The 22,565-nt window shown below is 40.9% G+C and overlaps 1 protein-coding gene across 3 annotated transcripts in view; it reads right to left on the bottom strand.

Annotated features, from left to right (window-relative positions):
- Positions 1 to 22,565, bottom strand: part of LOC136886824 (histamine H2 receptor) — a 235,128-nt gene that overhangs the window by 43,866 nt on the left and 168,697 nt on the right. The window contains exon 2 of one of the 3 annotated variants that reach the window (XM_067159660.2): positions 11,464 to 11,620. The exons of the other annotated variants lie outside the window; for them this stretch is intronic. Coding sequence (XP_067015761.1) covers positions 11,464 to 11,597 — 134 coding nt within the window. The 5' untranslated portion in view covers positions 11,598 to 11,620. The remainder of the gene's footprint in view (positions 1 to 11,463; positions 11,621 to 22,565) is intronic. 3 annotated transcript variants of the gene reach the window in all.

Below are 22,565 nucleotides of genomic sequence, written 5' to 3'. Positions count from 1 at the left end.
CCCTGCCTGTCGTAATGGCTCCAGAGGCTCTGAACTTGTGAGCGTGTGTTGGCGACCACAGCAAGGCTCCTCGCTCCGTGTCCAGCAACTCTTGTTCTTTTGCGACCCCGACCCTTGCCGATACCTTCATTAATCCCTCTGATTAGCGTTACATAGAGTTGAAACTACCAATAGCACAACCAGCATCTTCCTTACACGACCACGAGAAACACGGAAAGTTAGTTGCGCCTGAACTCAGCCCGGCTATTATTAGCGTAATAGTCAGCGTTGAAGCCTTTGCATCAGAGGGTGACAGGTTCGATTCTTGTGTGGGTTAGAGATTTTATTCTCGCTCAGAGACTGACTGTGTTTGTCTCAACATTTTCCTCTTCGTATTCATACAAAACCCTGGACTATCATCTACAACAGAAACACATAATAGTGATTAAACCCCTCTACATAGAGTTAGCGTCAGGAAGATCATCCAGCTGTAAAAACAGGAACAAAACCATTTGTATATGACAGTTCGCCCCCGCGACCCTACAGGTGCAGGGAGAGCGATGGAGTTATTATTGTTATTATTATTTTTATTATTCTTCATCTCCTTGGCTCAATGGCCAGCATTGAGCCCTTCGGTTTGGGTGATCCCGAGTTCGATTTGCCGCCGAGTCGGAGATTTTATTCTCGTCTGATTATGTCTTCTGTCTCGGCGACTGTGTGCTCGTGTCTGTCTCAAAACTTTCCTCTTCATATTCAGACAATACTATACTACCAACCAATATCGAAACACAGAATAGTGTTTACATCTCTCCATATAGGGTTGGCGTCAGGAAAGGCATCCGGCCGCAAAACAGTGCTGAATACACATTTTCTACAGAGTTCGCACACGGGACACCTCTGGTGTGGAAAAATGAAATTATTATTATTATTATTATTATTATTTTTATTATTATTATTATTATTATTATATAATTCGCTAGGGCCATCAAGGACCACGTTAAGTCTTGTTGCATTTGACACTGAACTTGGCCTTCTTTAGAGCCCAAATTTCCCTCATTCTTTCTGAGTGGGTCTGCTTACGCTCCTCTGTCCAAGGGGCACCGTGTCTTCTCTTCGGTTGCTCGTCTCGGTTTAGCCCGTTCGTCAATATTTTCTTGCAGAAGAGATCTCTGTTAAGGGCGTCTTCAGCTGAGATATGTAGCATTTGCAGGTCTTCTTTGGTATTTCTAAACCAGGGAATTGTGGTTTTGGGGTTTGAATAAAAAAAAGTGAAAGATTTCTTTAGTTAACTTTCTTCCGTCCATTCTTTTCAGATGACCGTAAAATCGTGCCCGTCTTTTTCTGATTGTGTCGGTAATTTTCTCTATTTTGCTATAGACTTCCTTGTTGGATCTCTTTTGGTGGATTCCATTTCTGTACATTGTTCCCATGACTCCTCTCACAATTTTGCGTTCTCTTTTCTCCAGTTCTTCAAGGAGTCCTTTGTTGGCATTTAGAGACAGGGTTTCGGCTGCATATAGAACTACTGGCTTCAGAACTGTTTCATAGTGACGTATCTTGGTGTTTTGGGAAAGGCATTTTTGTTGTAGATTGTGCGGGATGTTTGGTAGCCTATTTCCAGTTTGCGTACTCGCTCCTGAAGTGCTTCTTTGTCCAGTCCATTTTTCATGATGATCTCACCCAGGTATTTGAATTTGTCTACTCGGGTGATGTCCCCGTATTTCGTATGGAGTTTTGGTGGAGCCTCTTTGATGTTAATCATCACTTCTGTTTTCTCAAACGATATCTGCAAACCAGTTTGTTCGGCAATTTCCTTTATAATTTCAACTTGAGCTCTAGCGGTTTCTATGTCGTTTGAGAGAACAGCAATATCATCGGCAAATGCTAAGCAGTCTGTTGCGATCCCCTTGGATTTGGTTCCTATTCTCAATGGACTGTAGTTGGTTTCCTGTAATCTCACCCGCCAGGTTCTGATGATCTTTTCAAGAACACAGTTGAAGAGTATCGGGGATAGCCCATCACCTTGTCGGACTCCTGTTTTGATGTCAAAGGAATGCGAGAGACATCCGTGGAACTTCACCTTGGATTTTGTATCGTCAGGGTGGCTCTAATTAATGCCAGGAGTTTCAAATCAACTCCAAATTTATTTAAGATGTTTAGCAGGACTTCCCGGTCAATGGAGTCGTACGCTTTCTTAAAGTCCACAAAGACAGACACATACTGCTTGGACCTTAGTGTACAATATCTGATGATCGTTTTGAGATTTTGGATCTGTTCAGCTGTTGAGCGACCTTTTCTGAACCCTCCTTGGTATTCACCTATTTGATGTTCGACTTGTGCTTCCAAACGCTTCAGGATGGCAAGTGATAGAATTTTGTAAGTCACGGGTAGCAAAGATATTCCTCTGTAGTTGTTGATGTTCTTCATGCTGCCTTTTTTGTGTAATGGGTGGATCAAAGCTATTTTCCAATCTTCGGGTAGGGTCTCCTGTTCCAAATTTCTTCTATTTGCTTTTGCAAGATATCAAGTGATTCCTCTGGGGCATATTTCCATAGTTCTGCTACTACTGAGTCTTCCCCCGGCGCTTTGTTATTTTTGTGACGGGCAATGTGGCGCTTGATTTCATCTCTGTAGGGTGGTCTGGAATCTGGGTACCTGAGTAAGGGTTCCTTGGTCTCAATGGCGCTTTGCGGTTTAGAACAATTAAGTAAATTCTTGAAGTAATCTGTCAGAATAATGCAATTTTCTTCATTTGACGTCGCCAGTGTGCCGTCCTTTTGCTCAAAGCATAGAGATGGTGGTTTATAGCCAGTGAGTTTGCGTTTGAAGGCTCTGTAAGTACTCTCTGCTTTCATTCTTCTTAAAGTTTTGTTCTATCTTTTCAATGGGAGTTTTTGCGTATTTACGTTTCTCAGTTCTGAACACCCTAGCTGCTTGGGCACGTTGGGTTTTGTAGGTTTCCCAATCATTTTCTGATTTCGTAGAGTAGTACTGTTTCCACGCATTGAGTCTTTCTTGGAGGACTGATTCGCAGGGACCATTCCACCATGCACGGTTTTTTCTTCTCTTGATTTCTGCAACGTGTTTGGCGGCCTCAACAAGGAGACTTTTGGCGTTGTTAAAGTCACAGTCCATTTGGTCTAGCCTTCTCCTGGAACTCCTCGACCCTTTGCCGAAGTTTAACATTGTCGAAGCGTGTGATCTGTTTGGTTGTATTCCTTGTGTTTGCGGGAATTGGTTTGAATTTGATAAGAGACATATAATGATCTGAGGCCACATTGATGCCTTTCTTTACCTTGACATTCATAATCTCAGGGCTGTTTCTCCTGGAGATTGCAACATGATCAATTTGGAACTCTTCGAGAGCTTGGAAGGGAGAACACCAAGTCATTTGCTTTCTGGGTAGATGGTGAAAGTGGGTCGACATGACCTGCAGGTTGTGATTTTCGCAAATGGACACCAGTCTTTTGCCGTTGGGATTGGTTCTTTTGTGAGCAGGGTAATTTCCTATAACTTTCTTATACTTCTGTTCACGACCTAGTTGGGCATTGAAGTCACCCGAAAGAAGCTTGACATGGTGTTTGGGGATTTTGTTTAATTTTTCATCCAGTAGGTCCCAGAAATTATCAACTTCGTCTGGATCAGACTTGTTCTTATCGCTTGTACGAGCATGTGCGTTAACTAGGGCGTAGGTTTTGTTCGCACATTTAATTGTGAGTATAGACAATCTGTCATTCACAGGTTCGAAATTTGCAACCGATTTAAGGATCTTGGTTCTAACAGCAAACGCGGTTCCAAGCATCACAGCTCCATTGAGGATTCCTCTTTGCGCTTTGCTCTTGAAAAATCGGTAGCCTTCGGATTCAAAAATCTCTTCATCTGGGTACCTTGTTTCCTGTAGGGCCATTATGGATATCTGATTTTCGTGAAGAGCTTTGGTGAGGGTTTTCAGCTTGCCAGTTTGTGTTATTATTATTATTATTATTATTATTATTATTATTATTATTATTATTATTATTATTATTATTATTATTATTGTCCGACACCTTGAGTGTCCGGTCAGCGTTGGGGTATTCGGTTCAGAGGGTTCCGTGCTCGATTCACGGACGGGAACGGTAACCTAACCTTACAAAGCCACTTTACCGTCTCGCCTTAGAAGAGTTCAATTACAGACTCCTCTTAGAAGACTTCAACTAGTGAAGTGTTCTGTTAGTGAGGTTGTGACGTGTAGTAATATACACACACGCTCCTTACCACCTCCTATTCGAAGACTCCATGAAATTTATGAACGAGTGAACGAGGTAAGATAACAACCGACAATGTACGGAGACACGAATATGGTGGGGTGTGTTACCATCTTGCTTAGTTCCACGGAGTACGCAAAACCCTACATTCTTCTCTTAGCCGTTAGAGTGAGCAGAAGAGCCCGTTACAGAGTGATCTGTGTGATAGAGCCTTACATGTATCAGTAAATGTATCGACACAAGGCTGATGTGTTGACCACATTTACATACCACACGACTGAGCCACGATCGAACCTGACAAATTTAGGTCGGCAGCTGTAAGCTTCTATCCGTGTGATCGTGTGTTGGAACCCCAGGAAGTCTAAGTCTATCCAACTTATAGAACTACTACCTCCTTACCCTCCTCGTAGACTTGGACTTCCTTCTAATAAATCTAGTAGCATATGACAACCTATTCCTTCTCAACGACTTCCTTCCCATCCTACTTCTTATAGACTTAGTAGTTCTATAAGGAGGGAGGAGGAAGTCAAAGTCTATGACGAGGACGAGGAGGTAATTATAAACTGCTAGTTCTATAACTCTCTGTTGGGGGGAGGAGGATGATATTTAGATAGAAGAAAATAGTATAAAGAGCGGTAAGTACAAACATGCTATACCTTGCATAACAAAGCTCTCAAAGGAAATGTGTTAACACAAAACTATACATAATATCTACCTGAGTGTGCATGTTAATAAGTTTATGTGTGATCCTTGTAGTGAGAATTTTCAAGACGAGACAATTTTCAGCGATATAAAACTGTTAAGCTTAACTTCAGAATATTCGCATACAAACAATGTACTGCTTCATTCAGCAGACGTGATAATCTCACACGCCATATGAATTCTAAACACATTTGCTTATGTAATATACCAGTAAAACGCTTAGAAACTTTGTCTAAACGTTGACAGCGTAATATAAAAAGCGTGATCCGAACGATACGACATCGTCTCAACCTACTACAAGTTCTGTTACAACACAGAGGAGGAAGAGGAAGAAGAACTCACCATCAGAGCTTTTCATTCTACCTTATATTCTAAGCCGACTACACTTTCTGTTGCTCTGCAAGAAGAGAAGCAAGATGAGGTAGTAAAAGGTAAAGAAAATAAGAAGATTTCAGCGCTTCTTCACTATCAAACCGAGTTCAGTTTTATCTACAGATGACATTGCACGCTGTCTGCCAGACTCTGTTACCCTATGCAGATGTAAGATACTCATTGATTGTTTACAACTACTAAGAGCTTATCAAGATGCTGGTTACACAGAGTATGAACCAGAGATTCAAGAAATAGAGGAATAACTACGTCCAAGACGCACATGAGCTACAACAACGAACTCATTGCACCTACCGTTGTAGACGTGACATCACATGTAGAAAGGATGAACTGAGTCATTCGTTTTTTTTGCCATTTGTTTTACAGTAACTCTTAAACTTTCTGTCATAGTATACCTCAACACTTCTTTTTTTCCTTCGCAAGCGGATGTATTTACCCGCTGGCACATGCACACAAGCTATTCCTCTGTTATATCTCTAGCGATATCTGATAAACCTAGTAGTATATGGCAGTATTTTCCTCCTCTTTTCCCTTTTAGTCTTTGTTCTATAAGGAGAGAGAAGTGTCAAACTGGTAAGGTTCATTCATTCACCGAAAATAAATATGTAGATGTTCTTTTCTGTTCACAACACAAGAGAATGTATGCTGACTGTTCAAATATTTTCTGCTCATTACAAAACACAACATATGTAGATTAAAAATTTATGAGCAAGGTAAGATAACAACCGATAATGTATGTTCTAATCATAAAATATAGATTGTATGCATTCAAAATTGGTAGGCGTAACGGCACCTTGTTCACTTACGCTATTTGCTAGAGGATACATACTGTCCGTTCCCCCTCCACGCACACCTCTCTTCTCCTATGAACAGGGTAACACAACATCAGGGAATACGTGTGATTACAAAAAGCGCGTGTCAGTCATCTTGTTTGCATGCGCTAACAAGTAGAAAAACAGTGAACTAACTGATAGTGATCAGCTAGCCATTTCACCAACTAGCTGCTAGCCAGCGAAACCTCCGCGAACTTTTTCCCTTCTTTATAGTAACTGATAATGATTCTGAAAAGAACTACACACATGATTGACATCAAGGTAAGAACTGCAACAACTTCTTTGCGAAGTATGTAGGAGAAAATAGTATAAAGAGCGGTAAGTACAAGTGCTTGTGCATATTATGATATATTTTAAAAACATAATTTCATAAACAATATATATTTTGTTTAATTTGAATATTGCAGGGGCCATCCACTATCGAATATTCTTACAAGTCTATAAATACCCCTTCGTTTGTTTCTACATAGTACACTATGGAACAGAGACTGCACGATTACAGACAATCGTCTTTATAACAAACAAAACTGTGAATGTGCATCCTATTCGCCTACTAGCGAGACTAATATGATACATCTTATTTACCTCAAGTAATTGGAAGATGTTCTATAAACATAGAACTTTATATCAGATGCCAAAACATCTGATTCAATGTTTACCACCAGGATTTTTATCTACGTACGCTGCTCCTTTCGTAGATGCTTTCTTCGGTAATCCTTCCTCTCCACAGTAAGATGTCGGTCGGTGTAGCTTCATGCAGACGCTACCGGAGTCATTACAAGCATCGAAGTAAAAATCCCGCCGATTGGGATGGACCTAATCTGAAGATTGTAAACTGTAGACAATGTACGCATGAACTTCTTCCCTTCTTTACAGTATCTGATAATGATTCTGAAAGGAACTAAACACATGAATGAAATCAAGGTAAGAACTGCATCAACTTATTTGTGAAGCATAGTATAACATATTTTGAAAATATAATTTCATAACCAAGAAATATTTTGTCTAATTTGAATGTTGGAGCGGCATTACAATTTTGGAAGCATCCTACATCTTCACAGAAAGATAAGGAGTACAGCAACCTTGTCACCAGCATAACAAAGACTGTAGTATCACCGGTAATAGTTTGTTTAATTTTGTAAATAATTACACAATAAATGTTCCATTAAATTTAAAATGCTCTACTTATTGCAACCCCTTTGTCTCCGCACACCTATTAAATGTTTTCCTTGTCGACACCATTTTATTTTTATAAAAATGTAGACTGAAGAACTTCTAGTTCTCTGTTTAAAAGCAGCAGAATCACCAGTTGACTCGAAAATTACTTTTCATCATATATTGTGACTGTTGGCCGTTTTACCAACTAGCTGCTAGGCGGCGCAACCTCTGCTTTTTTCTTCTTAGCCGCAAGAGTGGACTGCTATGACACAAGTGGGATCTGATAGTCATTTCATTAGAGTAACTCACGAAGTCGCCGGGTAGGTGGGCGGTGATATGTCTCTTGTGTGATCTGTTCGTCATTTGCTTACAGTAACTTACGAAAGTCCACACAAGAGAGTGCTTTTATCTCTCTAGCGGGATATTTGATTGTAGTAACTCACAAAGATGGTTCGAGAGCGCGCTGATATGTCTCCTCCTCCCCACACACACAACACAGATATTAACTCGCTAAGTCCTAGCGTGACTGCGCTGTAGTCTCCCCTCTCCTCAGTGCACAGGCGCGGTTGCATCCTCCCCCCGTTCCTCGCACAACCTCCCACCCGCATGACCACGATATAAAGTCGCTGGCGGAGGCGAGCTGAGTATAATAAAGAAACTAACCCACAAAGCCCTCACACTACTCACCTGTATCTTCAATGCAATGTTCAGGCTCCAGTACTACCCTGAACAATGGAAAAGGGCTAGGATACTCGTATTTGGAAAACCAGGCAAAGACAAGTCAGTTCCAAACAACTAAAGATCCATCAGCCTTCTGGACGCCCCCAGTAAAGTATTCGAGAAAATACTACTGAAAAGGTTAATAGTTCAATCAAGGAAAAATGAATAATTCGCAATGAGCAATTTGGCTTCAGGGACGGGCATTCTTCCCCACAAATACTCATAGAACAAGCTACCATAGGTTTCAATAAACGAAGGGACATGGGTTCGGTTTTCCTTGATATCCAGAAAGCATTCGACAAAGTCTGGCACGAAGGCCTACTAGCAAAACTAATAGAGCTCGAATTCCACCCAGGCTATATAAGACTAATAAAATCCTATCTGGAGGGCCGAGAGTTCCAGGTGGACGTACACAACACGCTGTCAAGTACACGCAGGATTAGAGCGGGTGTAGCCCAAGGGTCCCTTATCGGCCCAATGCTCTTCATCGTATATACAAATAACATGGCAACTGCGGAACTTCCTACCACACACCTCTACGCAGATGACACTGCTATCACAGTTCAGCACCCACAAATAGCGTGCACTCGGAAGAGGCTACAAGTAGCACTATGAGCTCTCGAGCCATGGCTAACAAAACGGCGCATTAACGTCAATGTCGACAAGTGCCAAGCCGTGCTGTTCGCTAGAAAGAACATCGTACGTACATACCAGTCCATATTAAACCATAAAAGCTGTTTAACCAGGAAATAGCATGGCACGACAAAGCCAAATACCTAGGAGTAGTCCTAGATAGAAAGCTTACCATGCTCCACCACATCAAAGACATCCACAGAAAAGTACACATAAGACTCAGCCAACCATACCCAATACCGAGTAAGAAGTCCAGTATAAACACGAACGTAGCTATAATCATGTATGCAGCCCCTGCGTGGGAGGTTCACTGCAATGAGGAAGTAGAATAAGCTAGAACGCATACGAAATAAATGCATTCGAGCAGCGGCCAGACTCCCTTTCGACACGCCAATACGCCACCTACGCGCTATTGCTCGATAAGACACAACATACGCAAACAAACACTAAGAATGTACACCAATCATGGAGTAAAAAGATCAACCCACTAGTAAGTGGGATAGGACGCTAGGACGTTGATCTCTACTCCAAGTATCCCACACCAAAACACATTCTGTTCAGCCACAGGGTTAGGAGGCGAGAGACCGATAGCCGCCTCCCCCTAAGCTGACACCTACACACCACACAAATACACACTATACTGCAGACACCATGTATCTATGTATATATGTTCTTTGTTACAGTTGTCTTTATCCCCGGGGACCAAGGCGAGGAAGGATTGATAGGAAACAGAACACAAGAAGACGGCGGCAACGAAGCCAGACGGCCAAGGACGAATCAATCCACCCCCGCCCCCGACCGAGACACGGGAGCGGAAAACCAGCCCGCGCCCTATAAGGAAGACAGCAGTAGCAGTACTAATATAGAAAGTTATTTGTGTTATTCCACTCTTTATATAGGTAAAACCCTGGACTTGAGAGCAGGCAAGCAAGCCGGCACTCCAACGAACATCTGTATATACATTGTATTAATAACCTTAGCTTAGTTACGGATCTGCAGTGACAAGTGTGCTTCAACAGCACCGCATAAGAGGGACATCACCAGGCGGAAGAAGACAGCCCCTTGCACCACACAAGGCTTGGCTCTAAATCCCCTTCTCCAAACGGAGACTTGGCACCAGGGGCTACTGACTGCTGGACAATGGGGCGAACCTGTGGCCCAAAGCCCAGACGCTAGTGGACCCGAACCGATCCGGCAGTGGCGAGAAGGACTGATCCCCATAATAATAGACAATGGCAAGGAAATGGTTATGATTGCATGACACATATTCCTAACGAGCACGACCTCTGGACTTTTCCAGCCCACATCCTTGTATATGCTATCAAAATATGTCAGGTTTTACAAGTAGGCTCTTTTCTGCCTATGTAGCTTTTCCCTGACCCTTCAATACCACACCTTAACACCACCTCACCAAGACAAACTCTAGCCGTGGTAGCGACCGGCAGATCCTCCTTGTATCACTTCCCACTCTTTCCTGCTATCTCTTTTCTTTCTTAGGAATAATAGATTGTCGGAGGCAATGTGGATTGAGTCGATTGCCCCTCCCCCGAAAAAAGCGAGCTGAGTGCCACTTTCTGCATGGAAGGTAACCACGCCTGACTATGAAGCCGGCAATATTTATGGTCGAGGACCAGGGAGTAGGGAGTCGCAAAGAGTCGAGACTGCTGCCTCTGGAACCGACACTCTCGACTCCACTGACGCACTAACGCCATCTAACAACTGTTTTCGGAACTGCTTTGCATTATAGTTCCACGTTCCTCCGTTGATAACTTGTAATACGGCGATCATTAAATATTGCTTCGGGTTATCATCGTTATTGTTAATGTTGTAGGTCTACTTTGGCGATGATGATGATGATGATGACGATATTAGTAGTGGCAATACTAATTTGACAGTATACTTTTAAATAATCGCCAATATTAACTTGAATGACGTATTACTGTGTATAGGGTAAGCCGCTTCCGCAGTCTACGGAGGCCCCGGGATCGATTCCGGCCAGGTGAGGGAGGTCTCGTGATGACGGTGAAACATGCGGGCGTCATTGATATAGATAATTCGTGAAACGTTTTGTCGCACTGTACAGCCATCAGCATGTGTTTATTTCGATATGACAGTGGCTTTCATCTTCCATATGTGTTGACAATGGTCTACTTTCTGACTTGACAAGACACCATTACGCTCGTCGTCTTCGTTAACCACACCAAATTTCATTAAAATACTTTTAGGAATACCGAGGGGAAAATGAGCAGATGCTAGCGACCCTGCAACGAGAGTCAAGTGATGCGAACCGAGCCCGGTGTCCAGGCTTCCCTACCTGGGATTTGGTCCTCTGGGAGAGAGCAATCTCTCTCTCATCTCCTATTTTTGGTATGGGCCTGGGAGGTAACTCCCATGGAAGGAGGAGGAGACCCTCTCCACCCTCCCAAAAAACCAAAACCTCGGTCCCTAACCTAACCCAATGAGGTTAGGTTAACGTCCGTGTTCGCAGGTTAGGTTAAGACGTCATTGTGACGTCATAAACTTGCCTACATGAGGTTAGGCCTGTTCACGTAGGTAAGGTTTGACATCACAATGTCGTCATTGACTAGGGATCAATGACCTTCCATGCACAAAAAGTGCTGACTCAGCAAAAATTCTCATTTCCCGCCAAAAGCGTGGGAAAATGCTGACATAACAACGATTGTTTTAGAACATACATTGCTCTTCTACTGTTATAATCCACGATTGCTCGTAAAAAACGGGAATCTCAAAAGAAAGTTGGTCCTTTCCTCTTCTCAGTGACTTGTCTGTACAGTTGATCTCACCTGTTGGATATAGAGCGCAGACCGGGGCGTCGGAAGAAGACGAGGAGCACTATGATGTTGGCAAAACTGCCCGCGGCCACAGTGAGAACCAAGAGCACATCACACACCACAAGCACGGCTGCACCGGCAGCCATGCCCTAAGTAACCCGCCAGTCTCCTGCAACAAGAGACACAGTGTTAGTACCAGTACTCGAGACAGTCCACCTACTGCACCTTGCGATCCTCTCCTATTCCACCGAGATCATCCATCCCTCTCATCGCTAGATCCTTGTACACCTGCGTAACCAATGTACAATACATGCAAATTGGGCAATCAGTTTTAATGCTTCTGAAAGAATTTGGCACTGCCAGTAATTTTGAGATACCCCTTTGTCATTGTCACCCCAAACACTATAGACAACCTTTATCTTCAGCTTCACTTCACTCACGCGAATCAGTGTCGACTTCAAACATTCTACCACTACCACACAGAGGGAAATTGTTGGGGAAGGTTTGAACAGATGCACAAAACCGTATAGGAACAAAATACAATTAGAGATAATCAATTCGGTCAGCGTATTTTGAATTCGCCTGTCTCATTGAATTACACAGAAATTAATACCAGAAACGATTGTGCAAAAGAATGAAAAGCTGACCTATTTCCAGCGCTAAGAATCATCCATGATTAAGAAAGACCGATGTCCGAGAGACTTCATTCCATTCAGCGTTATCTGACATCGAATAACTTGTGAACTAGCTCCGTCATCTATTGTAAATAAAACATTTTCTTATATCATTCACGTACAGTAGAATCAGTTACAAGCTCATGCAACATGCTGTCAACCTAACAGTGAACTTGGATGCTATTACATGTGTCTGCTTATGTCATAATTTTCCTGTTTTGTCGAGTAATAATAGAAATTATAGTTATGAGATTCGGTCGGTTGCTTTGTCACTAACCTTGCCGTGCCGCGGACTTGGACACACTGTAGAGCAGCACCCCTCAGCAGTTGTTGCGGCTGTCGTCAAGTTTCTGGTGGGCTCTTAGTAGGCATGAGCATGAGTGGAGACTCGGTGTCGCGCTGCCGACATTGACTGATCCCCCTCGACCACATCCTTGCATATGCTGTCAACAAAATGCCAGGTTCTATTTTTCGTCTAAGTGTTTTTCCCAGGTCCTCAGCACCTTATGTGGCTGATACTTGTGTTCGTAACACCGTGCTCCTCCCTGCAGTGAGAGAAGGAACGTGGAGTGGATGCAGGTGGCGCTGTACCGACTGTGTTGAGTCATAGAGCAGTGAGGCCATGACAACGATAAAGGATGCTGCTTTAGAACTTAGCCACAATTTACAAGGTGCGCCTGTGCTGCTTGCTATGATCCCAGCGGATATTGCCACTTATTTATTTGTTTATTTTGCAACAATCTGCTTTATGAGGAGCCGACACAGATACCAGGTGTATCCATAACTCTTTTTCGGTTTCACTAAGAGATGGCGCCAGCGAACAGTACGCATCGTATGAGTCTGACACATACGTCAGTTTGCTCGCCTGACATTATCGTAAAAACACACACAATTTGAGTTCACCAAACACTAGCGTCTGTGTTTGATCATGTCTACGTTTGTGCCTGTAAAAGAACATTTGCGGCACGCATTGCTTTTCTTATTTCATCAAAAGAAAAAGGCTGTGGAAATTCATCGTTTGCTGGTAGAAACATTTGGTGAATACGCTCCATCGATGAGACAATTTAAAAGTGGTGATTTAAGTGTGAAAGACACCTTGCAATCGCAACGCACCCGTACTGCCCCGACCTGGTGCCATCAATGGGGCACGCGCTCGCAGAGCAGCACAGTAGCATAGCTATACGGGTTCTAAAACGATGCGTACTGAATCAGCATTTTCCCACAAGGTCATTGACTCCTAGTAGTGTACCTATGCGGATTGTTTTCCGAGGTCCTTGGCCCCTAGTATACTAGTAGAACAATGCTGATTCGCGGATTTTGCATTAGAGAGCAAGCCTAACGTCACAGACGCCATCTTGGAGGGGTCTAACCTCACTTTTAAGGCCAGTTGCCCTTCCCGACACGTATTTTGCAAAAAAGAGCAAACCTAACCTCAGTTTTACGAGCAGATGCACTTCCCAGCTACAACAGTCGCTAACTTGTAGGGGCCTAACATCTTTTAATGGCCATCCTGAGTGGTAGACCAATATGGATTCGCGTAAGAGAGCAAGCCTAACCTCATGGAGGGGCCTAACCTCATGTTTACGGCCAGATCCCCTTCCCGACACCATCTTGAGTAGTAGGGCAATAGGGTCCTCAAGACGCCATCTTGAGTAGTTGGCCAATAAGGGATTCGCATAAGAGAGCACACCTAACGTCGTGGAGAGGCCTAACTGCACAGGGCCTTATTTTACGGTCAGGTGCCCTTACCGACGCCATTTTGGAGGGGGCTAACTACACAGGGCACAGTTTTACGGTCAGATGACTTTCTCATCGCCATTTTTATCCTCCCACCATAGGGGGCTTATGCGGTCTAACCTAGTTTTATGGTTAGATGCCCTTCCCGACGTCATATTGAAGGGGCGTAACTACACAGTCGCTATATTGGGTTCAGTTTACGGACAGATGCCCCTCCCCACGCCATCATGGAGGGGTCTAACTACACAGTCATCGTCCGTGATTTTTAAAGAGGTCAGCTTAAGGCTTTATGTCTCCATCCGACAGACTACTTAGTTGTGCACATGTTATCGAGTTGTCTGCTTACCGCTTTACGCCTGCATCCGACGGACAAGTAACGTGACTTCACAATCATATCCTTGCGTACGAGAGCAAGCCTAAGCACACAGACGCCATTTTGAAGGGCCTATCCTTACAGAAACTATTTTGTTGCGGTTTGGCCCAGTTTTACTCTGCTTAAGTCTTCACGTCTATATCCGACGGACAAATGACATGACGTTACAGCGTGAGTGATTTAAAAAGGGGTCAGCTCATGGCTTTATTTCTCCATCCGACACTGACGAAGTAGTCTAAACATGCAAAACCATGACGACGTGCTTAAGGCTTTACGTCCCAATCCGACAGACGGGACTGAGCACGTGCCATGCTAAGATAGTATGGGTGTGGATATTTCCGATAGGTGTAAGGAGGCAAAGGGAATAAGTACAACATTTTGCATTCAATGAAATATTTATTGTCTAATTATTCACAAAATTTAACAAACTACTATACAACAGTCTTGCCGACGAGGTTGCTGTGTTCCTTAACAAGTTACGGTGAAGAGGTAGCATGCCTCCCCTGCAAAATTCAAACATTACTGTTTATGAAATTAAGTTTTAAAAGATATTATACTATTATGTTATGCTTTACAAAGAAGATAATGCAGTTCTTACCTCCTTGTTATTCGTGTGTTTTCCTCCTTTCTGAATCATTATCATGTACTGTAATGAAGAGAAAAAGTTCATCCGTACACTGTGTACAGTTTTCAATCTTCGGATTAGGTCATCCCAGTCATCCGAACCATTTTTGCCTCGATGCTTGTAATGACGTCGACAGGGTCTGTGGAGAGGAAGGATGTCCCACAAAGCATCTACGAAAGGAGCAGCGTACGTAGATAAAAGTCCTGGTGGTAAACATTGAATCAGATGTTTTGGCATCTGATATAAGTTTCTATGTTTATAGAACATCATAATAGCCTCATTTACTTGTGTGATATAAATAAGATGTTACTATTAGCATGCGAACAGCATGCACATTCACAATTTTGTTTCTCAAGACGATTGCGTGAAGTATTTTCCTTATTTCTGTTCCACTGTGAAACACACACTAACATTCATGATAAAGAGCTATCCTTATTTATATTCTTGTAACAATATTCATTAGCGGATGGTAACATCACTCATATGAATAATAAGACAATAGACTGCTGTGTTAGCAGGAATGTTTTCAGATGTTTCAAATTCTAAACGAATATCGACAGGAGATTCTTTTATAGACTCTTCATGATAAGAACAGTATATAACTACAATCGGTGCTTTATTTTTAAATTCTTCAGGCGAAAATAGCTGACAGTTTTCTTTCTGATAATACAATGATTGGAATTTACAAAACATATCATAGAGCAACGCAAATTTATTTTCTCAAAATTAATGTCCATGTTTTAGTATAGATACGTAATTCCGTTCAGATATAGTCTAATATTTCTTCATTTACAGTGATAAAACTGTGAACTATCTTTTTCATAGTTGAATTTACGATGGGTTTGAAATCCAAAAATAGTATACAAAGGCTTTTCAGTAAAACGTGACGTTTTAACAGCCAGCTATGCTAATTTGTAGGTGGTAACACAGGATATTCATACAGCTCCCATCTTCGAAAACGTATAGGCAATGTTGTATCATTTTCCAATTTTAATTGCAATCACTTCTATCACGGATCAGAATTAGCTCTTGTTTTGCGTTGATTGCAATAGGTCTAAAGTTTTCTGCTAATCCAATAATATGTTTCAATGATAGCATACCTGTAAAAGTTACGTCCTCATTAATCATCCAATTGTTAGTAGCTTTTGGACACCATCCTGCCATCCGAAGAAGATTGCTTTCTTCATCACTAAGAGAAGGGTGGAGTTTCATGGCACTTGTAATACCAACATTCTTCGATCTATCTATCTCCACATTATTTACTTCATATCGCACTTCAGAAAAGAGAAGATCTCGACCATGGTTGTTTAGTTGAGATGTGCTTGGTCCACTTCCATATGACTTGTCTAAGCGTCTTTCAATATAGATGTAGATTTCGTGTGGTAGGCTACATACATCTCGATGATTAATGATAAAGCGAATTTCATCATTGTTATTCAGTCCAAACGTAAAAGGTTGATAAGAATGAAGCTCACTTCGTACTACACCTTCATGAATTTCTACTGTGTTAACAATGTCTAGCATTCCTAAATCTTGGAGTATCTGCTTACGGCAATCTGTTAACTCGCTGAGTCTTCGCAAACATGTAGTTTGTCTTCGGAATGTACACCGTGTTTTTATAGATTTTTCAAACTGGTTTAAGATGAAGTTTTTAAGGTACGTAGGTGTGCCGATCTAAATTAAGGGCAGCCGGCCCTGAAAATCTACACACAAAAAACTCAAATTTCTTTTCTGCTTAAAATGTAGTTCTGAATTTTCTGATTAATTTGATATATCATTTCTACGGATATTATTTTGGAAAGGTTCAAAATTAATTTTTGAACTGCACACTGCAAGCAAAGAGTGTGGGTGGTGGACGACATGTTTGACAGATGAAGGTAATACACCTCTGACTGACTTTGCCGCCCAAGTAAGCACCTCAGAGTAGTGAGGTAAGTTTGGTGTGGTGGCCAGCTCATCTCCTGGGAATTTTTATGTAGTGGCCGACCTGTTCAGTGCAAATAATTGGGAAAAATTTAGTATTTCTTTTGTTTGTTTACACATGCAGTTTGATGGGTTTCACTACCTTCTGTGTTTATTGAAACAAATATAGACAGAAATTCTGCTAAGATCTTTAAAAAACGTAGATATGTCGGAAGACAGAAAGGTATTATAATTCCAAAAATCGATGTCCCCACTACTTCACGCGAGAATATGACTGAAGTTATTCCAGAAACGGAAGTTCCCACTAATTTACGCAAGAACATGACTGAAGTTATTCAGGACAATGGGGTTTTTCTTCAGGAAAAAATAACTGATCTTGAGAACATTCACCATATAAATTACCCAGGTGGTGGGGATTCGAAAGCATACGAAGTAGTCTCAGAATATCAACCGTATGGCCCCGATATTGCAATTAAAATGTTGGAATGTGTGGCCCATGTTCAAAAGAGGATAGGCTCCAGATTACGACGCCTTAAAACTTCACTTGGTCGCAGGCTGTTGTCAGACAGCAAACCTATTGGTGGTAAAGGACGATTGACAGATGAAGCAATAGATAGAACACAAAGGTATTATGGTTTGCTATTAGGCAGATTACTCATAGTACAGAAGCTATGAGAATAGCTGTGTGGGCTATTTATTATAATTATATCTCAACAGATGAATAGCCAAACCACGGACACTGCCCATCCCCTCCCAACACATGGTGTAAATACAAAAGATACAAAGGAACAGATCAAGTATATCATCATGTCCATAGTTTACCACCTGCTGTTATGGAAGAAGTAAGACCGATTTTCAAGGACTTGTCTGGTTCTGTTCTCTTGGATAAATGTAGGCACGGAAAAACGCAATACCCAAATGAAAGCGTGAATAATGTAATATGGAGCCGTATTCCAAGAAAAGTATTTGTCGGCATTAAAACTCTTCACTTTGGTGTCTGTCATGCTATCGTATCGTACAATAAGGGGCATATAGAGAAATGTAAAACTCTGAGGAAACTGGGCACCGAACTTGAAAGAAACGCTGTGACAGCATTTAAGAATATCGACATGGAGAGGCTTCGAGGTGCGAAAAGGGTTAAAAAAGAGTTAGAGAAGACTGCTAAGAGCAAGAGGAGGAGTGTCAAAAGAAAACTAGCTGATGGCATGCAGATAACCCACCATACGGGCTACGGATGCACTAAAATGAATTTTTTTGAACTTAGTTCCCGAAAATTTAATTTTTTAAAATTCAGTGCACCTTTTCTCAGAAACTATCGGTAATAGCAGCATGAAACTTACGAGAGCCGGATAAAATTTTAACGTGGCATTTTAATTTTCATCATATGTTTATAAATTACATAAAAAAGTGTGGAAATGTACGAAAACTATGCTGTTGAAAACAATTATATTTTAGGAATTAAACTAAACAATCCAAAACCCCTGTGTTAAAACAGTCATTGGTATTCATATTATAAAGTATAAAAAAATAGTGTTGTAGGGCCTATAGTTCTTTAGAAAGGTGCAACCAAATTTTCCGAATTTAACATTGATAAGATAGTCAGGTGTTACTAATGTGCTTACAGACACAGGATGATAAAGAACCACTGACGGTTTCTCACGAATATGTCACCGGTCGGTGGGACGGAGAATTGGAACTACATTGTGTTTAGAAATGTAAATTTTAAAGTTTATGCGTGGCTTATCTGAAGGATTTCATTTTTGTGTGTAATATTTTGAGAAATGAAGAAATGAGAACTCTGGACTCTGCTGGAATATTTTTTATGTAACTGAAATATGTTTGTAATTTTTTTTAATATGGAAACATCACGATAATATGGAACTGTAAATGAACATTGCAAGATACGAGAATTGTTTTCGAAGTGATTTTTTGTATGTAAATTTTATGTAATTTATAATTTAAATTAATGTCTGCAAGGGTGTAACTTGTCCAAAGGTTGATTTGATGTTTGTAATGTGATTTAAAAATGTAAAAAGTTATTTAAATTGAGTCACCCTGTACCACACGTGTGGTTTCCAATGATGAAATTTTGGTGTTGTAATCGTAATGTTCCAGAACTTGTGCAATTGCTAACGATGTTAAAATGACCATTTATGGTCACGAGATTTCCTATTGGCAAAAAGGTCCAGGAATCTAGGGTAAGTTTGATCTTATTGGTTAATTGTAATCGGGCCATTTCCGGCCTTGTGGCCGGCTTCGTAAAATGATGCGTGAGCTCGGCGTCAATTTCCATCCGACCGTCCAAGCGAGCGTTCGCGCTCGAGGGCTACTACCCTCGGGATCTTTCCGCGGTAAGTGTTATTTCAGTGTTTTTGCAATGTTTTATGGTTTCGTTTCATTTAGTTTAATTGCTTTTGGGTTTCATAATTTCGTTGCTTAATGTCATTTTAAAAGTTTAATTTAATGTGTCCGAGTTTACCCTAGGTTCCAATTGCCGTAGTTTCAATTCTTTCATCCATTAAATACTTTCGCTTTAAACTATACCTTTAATGTAGCATCACCTTCTTTGTTAAATCACATTTTATGTTAAGTTACTTAAGTATGTCTTGTTTCCGTGTCGTGGAACTGTATTTTGTAAAACTTCCTTGTCATTTTTAATATAGTTGAGCTAGAGGGTGTTTCTTGTAAGTCTTTTCTCCCCCATAACGTCATACGTTCCCATGGACCTCATGGATAGGGCTTCCCAGCACGTTCCACTATCCTGTCTTAGTTGTCATTCTTAGGCCTGTAAGTGTTCCCTGTATTTTGTTTATATGAATTCTCCGCCACTGCGTCATTTTCCTATCTCATTATCATCATTATTTCTATATTATTATTATTATTATTATTATTATTATTATTATTATTATTATTATTATTATTTCTGTGTAACTGTAGTTGTCCCGAAACTAGCGGTTACAAAATAGAATAACCACTAGAACTAGGTCGTGCAGGACGTGTGAATGTTGCTGATTACTATTCAAGTCTGTAATAATATTACAATTGATGTTTATATTATGATCATCGAAGAGTGTTGTAGGTTGATCAGACTCGTAACGTTACGTTCGGCATGAGCTCCCTTGGTGAAAATCCAAGCAATGGTCCAATCGAATCACGTTGTGATTTGAAGTCAATCTTAAATGATGACACAATAACACATTTATTTGTGATGTTCCTCACAATAATTGAGAAATTGTAATTATGATTACTAAAACTGTCTTCAGTAAACTGTTCAATTAACGTACTTTTAACGTACTCATGAATATCGTCTACCGAATAACTGTCTGATGGTAGCGTTAGCACATACTCATCGTAATAGAACTTGTTTAACCATCATGCACATTACAGATTTTATTGTAGCTTTCAAACGACGCAAGTCCAAGACTATCTGGCTGATAACCGAGTTCAATCGGAGGATTAAAATAGACGGTTTTTTCAGGTCCTTCTCCGTGTACAGCAAACGTTCTTTCACCGTTAGCCATCACGTGCACACTAACGCTCTTTCTCTACTGTCTGGGTTTGATATAAGAACGTAAGGCATAATCGTCCGCACATGCGTGTATTGAATTTTTGCACACGGTTTTATTGAAAACAGTGTCTGCACTACTTACGAAATAACGTATGAGTTCAAATGGAGGAGGTAAGTCTCTACAGCTATCGAAATACCATACATTAGGTTTACGTTTTACGTACGCAACGTAACGACGTCCAGGCCCGCAACTCTTGTCTACGTTAATTACAGCACTCTCACGTTCACGTGGGCACACTGGTAGTTGATCGCGTATATACACACCTCGAAAACAATGAATTCCAACTTGTTTAGCAAACGTAAAAACTCCTTCGTGGGATAGAGCTCGATATGGCAGTGCATTCAGTAGACGTTTTTGGAGATAAGTAGATGCCGATCCCTTTTTTTGTATGGTGAAAGTTTCATGTGTACGCCTTTGCCCCTTTCTTCCACACACTCTTCCCCATGACCAGTTTCAGTTTTCTTCTTCATTTCGTTGTTTCGTCATTCTGTACACGGCTTTACTCGTGAAGAGCAAATTATGAACTGACAGTTACTTGTTTCGTTTGATATATATATATATATATATATATTACTATTGCCTGCTATATTATTCATTTACCATGAAGATTATAAAGCAACAAGACACACTACCTGTTAGTGGCATCGTGCCACATCTGTTACCTAGTTCTAGTACAATTACAAAAAGACGTCATGGAACGTTCTTTCATTTTACTATTGGATGTATTATATCTGGCCCATCGGGATGTGAAAAGACAAATCTTTTACTTACACTCATTACCTCATTAAATGGCATACGCTTCGAGAATATTTGGTTCGCGAAGTCACTCCATCAACCGCTATATACTATTCTACAAATTGTAATGCACGATTTAGTTAAAGATGGATTGAAATTTCTCCATTTAATTCTCATGAGCAAGTACCATCACCGGATGATGTGCTTCCCAATTCTCTTATGATCTCTGACGATGTCGCAACAGCACGCGAAAACGTTATTCGTGCATACTTTAGTATGGGGCGACATAAATATGTAGATTGCATGTATTTATCTCGAATCAATTCTCGTGAGCCTAAGCAGTTGATACGCGCAACGTGCGGCATGTGTTATGTTAAAACTCATACAACATGTTGGTCATCACATCGTTACGGCTTTTTAGTTATTGACAAATAAAGTGATATTCAGTGTGGATGATATCGTATGGGTATGCATTAACAGAGAGTTACAGTCACCACTTGATCAAAAACCACCATCATGTCAACATGTAGCAAAGAGATTACAGAACATACAATCCGTACTTGAAACAATATTCGACGGAAATTTAAAGAGCTTAAACGTTTTCAAGCAGACACTGATTTAATTTTGAAAACGCAACTACGGACAGCACTGACACAAATGTTTACTTCTACTTCATTCCCGCAGTCTACTACAAGTTTTGTTTCTATGCAAACATTATATGATAAAGAGAAGCATGAACAACAAAAGCATGAAGAAGAAGAGAAGCATAAACAAGAAAAGCATAAAGAACAAGAGAAGCAGGATGACGAAGAGGAGAAGCAGGAGAGGGATGAAGAAGCAAATGAGGAAGAAGAGGATGAGGAAGAAAACTTAACGGTACTGCACAATCTAAGCTTGTATAGTTTTTACTACAGATGTTATTGCTGAAACACCTACTACATGAACAAGATCTACCTCCTTTGACTGAGATTATGGTCACGCCAGAGTATCGTAATCAGTTTAAAACTTTTACTCGAAATACCCATGGATCTCTCTTTGCTCCTTATATAGAAAAACTCTTTACAGGACAAACTGACACCACCTACGGTATTCGCTATGAAGACGACTGTTTCTGGATAGGTGATGCAAATGTTAAGATTAATATCAACACACACACACACACACACACTAAATATCTCTTAGAACTTCTTTTCTCATGAATACCTGACAAGGATATAACGTTACAAGATGACTTTAAAAATATAAAGCAATACTTTTTGCTACCGACGCAACACGATGTAATTACAAGAGGACAAGACCTTTAAATGCAAATAAGAGTCACATGTATCGATAGTTTATTTCTAAGCTGTTTCCGTCACATCAGAAACAACTGCACTTGGTCTTAATGTTATCTACAAGCCTTTGTTGCCGTACGCAGACGTAAGATAATAGAATGACCCTAACTTACTCCTTGAACGATTACAACTTCTAAGAGCTTT

This window comes from Anabrus simplex, chromosome X (assembly GCF_040414725.1).
Source record: "Anabrus simplex isolate iqAnaSimp1 chromosome X, ASM4041472v1, whole genome shotgun sequence".
NCBI classification, from domain to species: Eukaryota; Metazoa; Arthropoda; class Insecta; order Orthoptera; family Tettigoniidae; genus Anabrus; species Anabrus simplex.
Note: the sequence above shows the minus strand (reverse complement) of the source record. Positions and strands in the feature narration are given on the sequence as shown.